This window comes from Prunus persica, chromosome G8 (assembly GCF_000346465.2).
Source record: "Prunus persica cultivar Lovell chromosome G8, Prunus_persica_NCBIv2, whole genome shotgun sequence".
NCBI lineage: Eukaryota > Viridiplantae > Streptophyta > Magnoliopsida > Rosales > Rosaceae > Prunus > Prunus persica.
In genome coordinates, this window is record NC_034016.1 from 22,452,968 (window position 1) to 22,462,464 (window position 9,497).

At 37.7% G+C, this 9,497-nt stretch overlaps 1 protein-coding gene across 2 annotated transcripts; it reads right to left on the reverse strand.

Moving 5' to 3' along the window:
- LOC18768637 lies at positions 1,010-4,577 on the reverse strand. 2 transcript variants are annotated; one of them, XM_020570879.1, is made up of 4 exons: positions 3,930-4,577; positions 3,289-3,698; positions 1,532-2,578; positions 1,286-1,499 (listed from the first exon to the last, which is right to left on the reverse strand). In XM_020570879.1, exons 1-4 carry the CDS (start codon positions 4,059-4,061, stop codon positions 1,286-1,288), a joined length of 1,803 nt encoding a protein of 600 aa, XP_020426468.1. In that variant the 5' UTR covers positions 4,062-4,577. The 2 variants fall into 2 exon arrangements, with proteins under 2 accessions (XP_020426467.1, XP_020426468.1); XM_020570878.1 differs by having other exon boundaries at positions 1,010-2,578; positions 3,930-4,570.

Below are 9,497 nucleotides of genomic sequence, written 5' to 3' on the forward strand. Positions count from 1 at the left end.
ATGTAATGTAGTACGGAAGCAGATGGCCAAAAACTCTAATGATGGCGAAGGTGAAGGCCGATTTGACATTTCCTTTCAAATCCCTTTGTTTTTTGAACATTGATTTAGACCCCTCTTCTTTTGGTAGCATCGTGTGTTGGCCTGCCCTGCCCAGTAAAGCTTTTTTTATTTTTTTTCTGTCCCAGAGTTAAACAACAAAATATATCTGACAAACTTTTTCCCTGTGTGGTCTGTCCTTTTGGAGTTTTCACCATTCAATAATCACTTTGTATTCAGTACTCACTTAACCCATTGGCCGTTGCTTTGCTATTATGTGGGTGGCTGCACGCTGCACCCTGCACCCATTGACATTGTCACATTGCTATGCTAATATGTTGGTGGATGAAGAAAATATACGGGTGGGAATAGAATTCAATCTCATTATACATTAACAACATTTTGGAACATATTCAGATACATATTGTATAAGTATTGATAATATCAAAAAATTATCGACGTCGATAATTTCTTCTATTAAATTATTATAAATAAATGATTATGGTGTTTAATCTTCTTCACTAATTAGATTACTACATATTTTCTACACTTATAGTGTTTGTCAGCTTGCTATATAATCAACTCAAATCAGTTGAACCCATCATGCAATGCAATGCATTTCATTCTTTTTTTCTTTTTTTTGGTGATAAAGTATTAGATAATTGACTAAATAAACATCCTCCAAAATTGCAAGAAATTTTTTCAAGTTTTTCTTACAATTTATGCAGTTTTTATTCAATTTTTATCGATATCAATAATATCCTAATATTTTCTCAAATTTTCCATACTTTTGGACTACCTATATTTCCGAAATTGTCGATATTTTAGACACATTCTATCCTGTTTCTCTCACTCTCTCCCTAAACCGTAAAGAAAAAATTGTGGCCTCCTCCCTCCACCCTCTCTCATAAAACCAGACCCCAACAACCCAAAAAAAAAAGTGAACAGGAAATTTTTAATTGAAATGAAGTTGAAAAAAAAAAAAAAAAAAAAAGGGGCTAAACTGAAAATTCAAACGTGGGAAATGGGATACTGAAATTTTGTACATGTAGTACTAGTAGCAGCAGCAGTAACAATAGAACATGGAAAATGGAAAAGAGTGACAAAATTCCCGGCAAGTCTCGATATTATCTTTTTTTTGTACACACTACAGAGAAAACCAAATGAAGCAAGATTCTCCAGCCCGCCGGTAAAGTTGGAATTTTTCAAGTCCAAAAGTCTTGCATGGATGAGTGACTATCGTCGTCTATCAGCAGCTCAATGCCTCATACTTAACTGTAATTGGGCGGTTAAACCCAACCTGCGACAGCAAATTCCCAACCACCGCAATGTCTCGGCAAAACACCCCTTGGAACGACGCCGCTGCTGCTTTAGCTTCCGATGACGACGAATGCATACTATGATTATTGATGATATTATTGTTGATACTATGATTATTATTCCTATTACTAGAATTGGAACAACTAGAGGAGGAAGAGAGGATTCAATAAAAGACTCTTGGGTTTGAGTTACTTGCAGTTGCATGCCGCTGCTGCTGAGCTGCTCCAAGTGCAGCAGCAGCTTCTTTCTCTGTTTCTCAGCAGCCTCCTCTTCCATGATGGTTGTCATCACGCTCGAATAACCCTTCTGCAGCAATCTGTAAAGCAACAGAGCTGACATCTTCGCTTTATCTCTAATTGAATCAACATCCCGATCATCCGCCAGCTCACAACGGTCAATGAAAATGGTGGCCTTATCGGGCTTGTGCCTTAAACACAGCAGCAAATGCGCCCTCTCTAACTCGGACCTCGAACAGCCACGCCGCAGCCCAATCAAAGCATAGTAATCCACATTCCCTGTTTCCCCAGAAGCCACCCTCTGTTTCAGTTGCTGTATCTTCGTCGTCAGCACACACAGCTTCCCGGGAATCTCCCTGTACCTCACGTTGTGTCGCTTCCAGGTCGGTCCCGCAAGCTTCCGATCCCTCAAGATGGCATTGTACAAAAGCTTCAAGTGCTCCAGGTCATGTAAGCAATCAGGCAAACACCTGATCGTCTCAAGAAGTGACGCTCTCGTGTCCAGCGCTTGTATGCAACTCGGCTCAAGAGCCAAAGTCCGATTACAGTCCGCGATGGCCTCCGCGATCCGACCCGCCGACCGGTAAGCCGAGGCGCGCTGCATGTAGCACTCCGCCAGGAATCCCTGTGGGGCCCCACGGCGGCCGTCGACGATTTTAGTGAAGTGGCGGATGGCCTCGGAGTAAAGGCCGGCGTCTAGGGCAGCAATTGCGGCGGTACGGCGGCGAAGGAGGAGCTTTATGTGGCTGAGGAGGTGGGTCACGGTTTCCGACTCGGTTAGGATCCGAGGCGGAGTGGCGGGCGCGTTGGCGGACGAGATGATGTCGTCTGATAGATGGAAATTGGACAGGGAGAAGCTGTCGTCGGACCAGCATATGCTTTCGCGGCGGAATGCGGCGGTGGCAAGTCGTTTTCCGGTCTGGAGGAGAGCCATGGCATCCTCCATTAGGCCCAGGTGGCAACACGCCTGGCCGAGAACCAAGTACCTGTGTCCATCAAGTACATCGCACTCAATCAACTCAATTTGCAAAGTTTATTATATTTCTCTAATTATTATTTGAATAAAAAATAGAAAGAAGAAATGGTGAAGGAAAAGATTATTCAAAATTTACAAGACTAGACGACGAAAAGGCTAAGGGGCGCACACACCGCATATATATATATATATATATAAGGGGGCACATGGCATATTGGGGAAAAACAGCTTCTAAATGGTGTGAAAAGGATTCAAATGTGAATGTCAATTGGATTATTTATAATTTTCAAAAATGGTTAGCTGGCCCTGCAAATTTGGAAGTCAAATTTCTGGAACACAACTGGATTTCAGTGTTGTTGCCCCAAGTCCCTATCCCCTCTTTCCACAAAGTTTTAACAAAACAATTGCAAAACAAATAACAACACAAACATGTACCAAAATTTTGAAACAATGTACTATATTGTAGGGAATTGTTGCTCTTTTGAGAAAAGGCGAAACAAGTAGTGGTGGAGAAGAAGAGGTACAGAAAATAGCATTTAATTTTTATGGCTGGCAGTGCATTTACTACTCTACTGAAACGTATAGTGAATATAAAAAGCTGAACCCAGAAAACAATTTAAAAAGGAGGCCAGGCAAAGGCAACACAACACGCAAAGCAAATTTGCAAAACCAATGGAATGGAGACAGACGATGAGAAAGAGAGGATGAATTAAAAATTACCTCCATTGCCCTTCCTTTTCGCAATTTTTACATAGGCCTGCCATGACCTTCTTTTTCAAGTCGGAGACAGAGAAACACTTGAAGGAAGGATCCCGATCCGGCGAGGCAGAGGAGGAGTTGGTGTTAGATGAGAGAAGCTTGACTCGCTCCCTGGAAAGCGGCTGAGAGGAAGAGTCTGAGGCAGAGTCATCGGATGCCATTTTGAGGCTGGGAATGTAATCCTGAAGCATATCAGCCACGTCCTTGAAGCGCCTGAGATAGAGCAGAGACCTGGCTTTGAGTTCAAGGGCTTGTTCCAGGCGAGGCGAGATGGCCAGAGCCGCGTCCAGGAGCCCCACAGCCGAAGCGATCTCGCTCTGTTCATGAGTCGCAATCAGGCTTCTGGCATCTCTCATATACTTTTCCACAATCTGGATGGATATTATTATCAACCAAACAAACAACATTAACATCATTCATTAGCTCTCTCTACTTAATATTGGATCCAAAAAATTAGAAATGAATCCCCTTTTATTTGGATTAATTTGAGAAGAATATGACATTGATGCCTGATGGTGACAAATGGCATTGGCACCTTGATTGCAGCAACAATGAACTAAGAAATTGAAGATCAAAGACCAAAGAGGAGTCAAAGAGCATACCTTTCTACTGCTAAGCCACCAGTGCTTCTTCTCATTGGAAGACAGACAAGGAGAAGTAGCAGTCATTCTTCTTCTTCTTCTTCTTCTTGTTCCTCTTGTTAATATCTTGTAAGGGACTTCACCATTCACCATTCACCATCAACCCTCCCCCTCTCTCTCTGTGTATCCCCTTCAAACAATGATACACAATTCTTTTCTCTTCTCCTGCTCTAATTAGACAAGGGAGAGGAGAAATATCTAGTTATATATGTAAGAAGAAGAAGAAAAATAAAAAGATAAAGAGAAGGATACAGAAATAGAATGGAGGAGGATTTAGAATCTGCAGGAAATTTTGAGGAGTAAATATGGGAAGGAGGTGGAGAGAAGAACAAGGCTCTTAAAATAAAACTAAAAAATAAAAAATAAGAGAAAGAGAAAATGCCAGCTTTGACCTCATACACACACTCTCATTATCTCATAGAGAAACAAGTAAAGGAAAGGAAAGCCTTGATCCTTCAACTTAATAGCTGGCACCAGCCACTACACTGCACAGCACAGTATTAGATTCTCTCTCAAGTCTCTGGCTAAACCTACTATGAGAGCCTATGACCAAAATTACAAAAAAACTAATTAAATTCTCATCTCATCAACATTCAACATTAACCCACTGGGCTGCAGCCGGTGAGTGCATCATTATGACTGGATATACCCGGTGAACCATCACGGGTCCTTCCTTGGGTTCAACTACTGCGCAAAAGATTAAACGCCACCAAATTTGCCTCCATAACCTAAAATAATTAAGTAAATGATCACTATACTTATTTTTATTTTTTTTCAGATAAAGTGATAGAATTTTATCGAGGAAATAAACATGCAGTACTCTTCAAAATAAGGATAAGTTTAAGGAAATTAGGCGAGTATCTCTAAACATAAGGATTTAATGGTAATCTAATTCAATTTTAATAAATTTTAAAATAAAATATAATGAACACAGTACTCCATTTATTTGGTTTGATGACGTGGCACGGCGACGTTGAGTATTTGATTAATTGATTAGCTAGAAGGTGGTTAAGAGAAGCCAGCTTATCTATTAATTTAATCTGGCAGATAAAACTAAAAAGTAATTTGGTGTACGTGTTTATACATGGTTGGAGATTTCAAACAATTTATTCGTCTCTTAATTTGTTAATTCCAATTGCAACGTTAATCTCTAACAGTCACGCTTTATAATTGGTTAAATTATTCAAGGAATGCTACCAAATATGTTACATGTGTGGGATAGTGTGATATGCGTAAGATGCTTTCTTTTTTAGGCCAGAGTGTAAGATGCTTATAATTAGCAAAACAAAATGCTATTTCAAACGCTCAATTCATTTACTAACAAGTTTTTTATGGAAAATTTATACAAATAGCAACTTTTATTTTATTCAAATTATTATGATTAATCTTTCCCTTGTTTGGACTTTGGATGGGATGATTGAGGATAGGTAATATAATAGTGAATAGATAAAATGAAGAGGGAGGAATTAGTAATATTGGATTGGATTGGATCATAAGCACATTTATTTATTTTTATAGTGGGAGAAAGTGGGAGAAAGTAGAAAGTGACTCTTCCCTTGTAAGCCACAGGAATCATGCTTTTCCTTTTGGGGTTTTTGCTTGCTTTGCTTTTATTTTTGTATATATATATATATATATATATATAATTTTTTTTTTCACCCACAATCTCAACCACAACCACAATCACAATCCATCCACATTGATTAATGAATGGAATGCACATGAATATGGATAGATTGCCAGATGGGTTTGTCTTAAAGCCCTCTCTAACTTACCCTTTCCCTTTCCCTTTCCCTTTCCCTTTCCTCTGCCCCCACCACACCCACAACAAACAAAGCACCCTCATTCATTCTTTCCATACCAGAAACAACCCTCTTCCTCCTCCTCCTCCTCCTCCTCCTCCTCCTACAATCTCGTGTTCTGCTATTGGCCACGTCATCATGTGAACCTAGCCTGTATCCACGTGTTATTTCCTTATGTTGTATCCCAGATCAGCCACAATTCCTTTGTAAGTTTAATTACTATACATGGACATTCTTCAATAAGTATTTTATGTTAAAGATTAGTTACATAATCTCGGCGTTGGATTGCATTTAAGAGACTATCAACTATGATGTATGTAACCAATCATTCACATAAAATACTTATTGGAGAATCTCCTTTACTATAGTATATAAATTGATAACATCAAAATTATTGTTTGTATATATTATCTCTACAAAGAAAATAATCAAATTGAAGATCGTTTAATCATTTATGTATATCAAATAAATTGAGATTTTGTGTAATAATTAAGATCCTCATAATGAGCTCTTCATTTATTTGTTACATATGTTGGGATGACCAATTTGATACATAATTTTTAAAGGGTAAATTGGAAAATGAACTATATGTTATGATTTTAACGTGTGAATAGTTGGGTGAAGTTCATACTTATTCTTTCATTTTCAATATATATATTTATATATATTATTGCATGACAATGCATGATTATTTGTTCTGTTGTAAGTAGCATATCAGTACGATTAAAATTGCACATATGATTCCCAACTTGTAGACAGAAAAATTTATGAAGCCTAGAACAGTTGCCAAACAATAAATCAATATGCTCAAGATTATAAAAGAGAACGCTTCCAATTTCTTACTAGATCTTCTAATTATGGTATTGTACGAACAGCAACAATAATGGTAATGCCTAACAGCTTCCTGCGTGGAAAATGAAAGCGTCCTCCACCTCATAAGACTTGGATGCACCATTATTTGGTTACAATATTCTGTCTGAAAACAATTCAATATATACGATCCCAGTTAAACTAGGTACTTTAAAATTGGGTATCTCCATGATGGAAGAATTAATGGGGGGTTGGGGGATGATCAAATACTATCATGTCCTGTAATGGGCTGGGATAATGACATACTAGAATAATTAAGCTAAGCTCGCTCCCATAGGTTGGGGACCATTTGGACTCATGCGAAGGGTTTGGTTTCTTCCACACAAGCACAACACAGATAGATAGAGACGGCTGCAACTCTTGTCTTTGTACAGCTAAGAAATCCAGGTTGTAAAACTTATTTGAGACGAAGACGGCCCATTTTATAGGTAGAAATCATTAATACAATTACACAATATGAATGAAGCAAGCTAATAGCTATGAACAAGTGAGGTGTCTCAGTGTCCGTCTGTCTTGTGTATTTTCATTTTGGCTAGGTCAATGTAGGCTATTTTATCATCTGGATCTGGTGTTCGTGTTCAAGTCGAACCCTTTGTTTAGGTTTTGCATGAAGCTATATATATATATATATATATAGACATTTTTGCATTCGTAATTAACTTGTTATCTGACGTACGGGTTCAAACATTCCCATCAATAATTAACGCAATGAAAGCTGATTGGATATTCGGCTAATAATTCCATTTTGATGTTTAAATTCCGGTTAGAGATATTAATTCCCACAATATTATTAATTTAATATTGCATTAGATGCCAGGGTGGCTGTTAGTGTTTAAAACAAAGAAACAAAGAAACAAAGAAACAAACAGCATCATGATTGTTCATGCAATGCAACTTTGCAAATTGCAAAATTGTGGTTAACCATTCTCAAAGACATGTTTGCGTCCAAGGGGGCAATATGTGTTGTCAACTCCTAAATATTCTCTTCTCCTTTCAAAAAACACTAGTTATTATAATTAAAGTAATTCCACTCTGCACCTTGCTCATTTCGACGGCATTTAGAATAATCCATCCCCTAATTAATTTCATTTAATAAAAGTCTTTTTTCCTAAGTGTGCTGTGCATGCAGAAGCTCAAGCCCAGGTCTGAGGGGCGCACGTGGGCTTGTGGATGAAATTTCACGTGGGGAAGGTGTCCCATGTGCAAAGACGTGCAGCTTTATGAACCCATATTCACACCAGTTGCCTTGCCTTGGTTTATTAGCTTAACTTAAGTGTGAAATGGCCAACAACGCCAGCCTAATTGGGTTGGGTTGGGTTGGCTCTCTCTCTCTCTCTCTCTCTCTCTCTCTCTCTCCCCCCCTGTTGCTTTGCTCAAAAGTTGGGTTGCTGATATATTATTATCACTGCCTCTGCAAGTCTGCAACCCAACCTTCCAATATTATATAGGACACATCCATCTCTAAACTCACATCCTTTTTTACTTAAAATCAAAATTAATTATGACAATTGTCGATAAACCACGCTTGTACTCTTTAATTAAACAACAGTTGACGAATCTCACATCCTTAAAGTAATTTAAGTAACGACTACTCACAAAATTAAATGTGTTTTTAATATTCTAAAGTATCATTCATCAATTCAAATTCGTTAAATTATTTAGGGTTTACAATGTCATATACATACGTCAGAAATGACATATCAATTAAAATTTGACAAATAGCTAGAAGAATACATAATAGATTATCCAAAACATATACAATAATTGTTTCTTTTTCAATATTATACTGATTGTTTTCAGACTCAGTTATTTTACAATTATCAAGCACCTAACACTTACTAAAAAAAATTAAAACTATGGCGGTCAAACGAAATTTTTTTTTTCCCAAGAGAAGCATAGGATTCCACAATAAAGAATTGCTAATCATATGATTCTTCATGAAGCATTTATTTTCTAAATCATTTCCCAAGCTAAACTTACAATTCATGTCAATGTCTATTCGATGATCAATACTGTAACAAGTTTTCTTTTCCATTATATACACACCAATGGCCACTACTAGTTCGCCTTGGGGCCTAGCCCTTTTTCTAGTTATACATACAACACACATCACAAACTTTTAAGGGTATATATGTCAAGTCACGTCACAACCATGAATTCACCCCAATTTCGAGAAAGTTTTGAGCCCCCTAAACTTTCATGTTATACAATATTCCCCCAATCTTCAATTTTGTCACAATTTTTCGTTAGTTTCAATCACGTACATATGACTAACTTTTAGTGGCATATACATCAGTTGACGTTGCAACAACCCTAATTTTGGGTCTTACACGAAAGGCTGGATGGAAATTTTTATAGTAGGGAATGGGTGAGCCAAACCAAATCCCAACTTAAAATAGCAAAAGAAAAAACTCTCAATTTGATAAAATAATTGAGAAGAGAAGAGAAGAGAACATTTTGGAGAGAATCACTCTAAAAATACAACATATTGATGTAACCCCTTTCCACTGCCATCACTTCACTCAGTCTAGTTGCAATAGCCTCAACCTGTAGAGTGGAAAAAATATTATCACAATGAACCGCGCGTATTGTCACAAAATTGCCTGATAAATTACGAACCATGTGCCATATCATAAATACAACGAACACGACTTTGAAGTTAGTGGGCATTTTTAAAATTTCTCCCTCATGTATATACATATATTAATTACTACTTGGTGAAGCTAAGGAAGATTTTAACATGAATTATATGACGAAATTAAATAAATATATAACCTTGGACAGTGTCTTAGTTTCAAATTTGAATGGTTTGCCCTGGTCGTGACAGTAGCTGATTAGCTCCCAGATTAGATTGAGA

What these genes read in the sequence shown, in the direction of transcription:
- LOC18768637 (XM_020570878.1), bottom strand. Translation starts at nt 4,061, where the DNA reads ATGGTGAATGGTGAAGTCCCTTACAAGATATTAACAAGAGGAACAAGA. An exon ending in GGTGGCTTAGCAGTAGAAAG is followed by an intron (nt 3,699 to 3,929) that starts GTATGCTCTTTG and finishes ATATCCATCCAG; the next exon opens with ATTGTGGAAAAGTATATGAG. An exon ending in GAAAAGGAAGGGCAATGGAG is followed by an intron (nt 2,579 to 3,288) that starts GTAATTTTTAAT and finishes TGATGGACACAG; the next exon opens with GTACTTGGTTCTCGGCCAGG.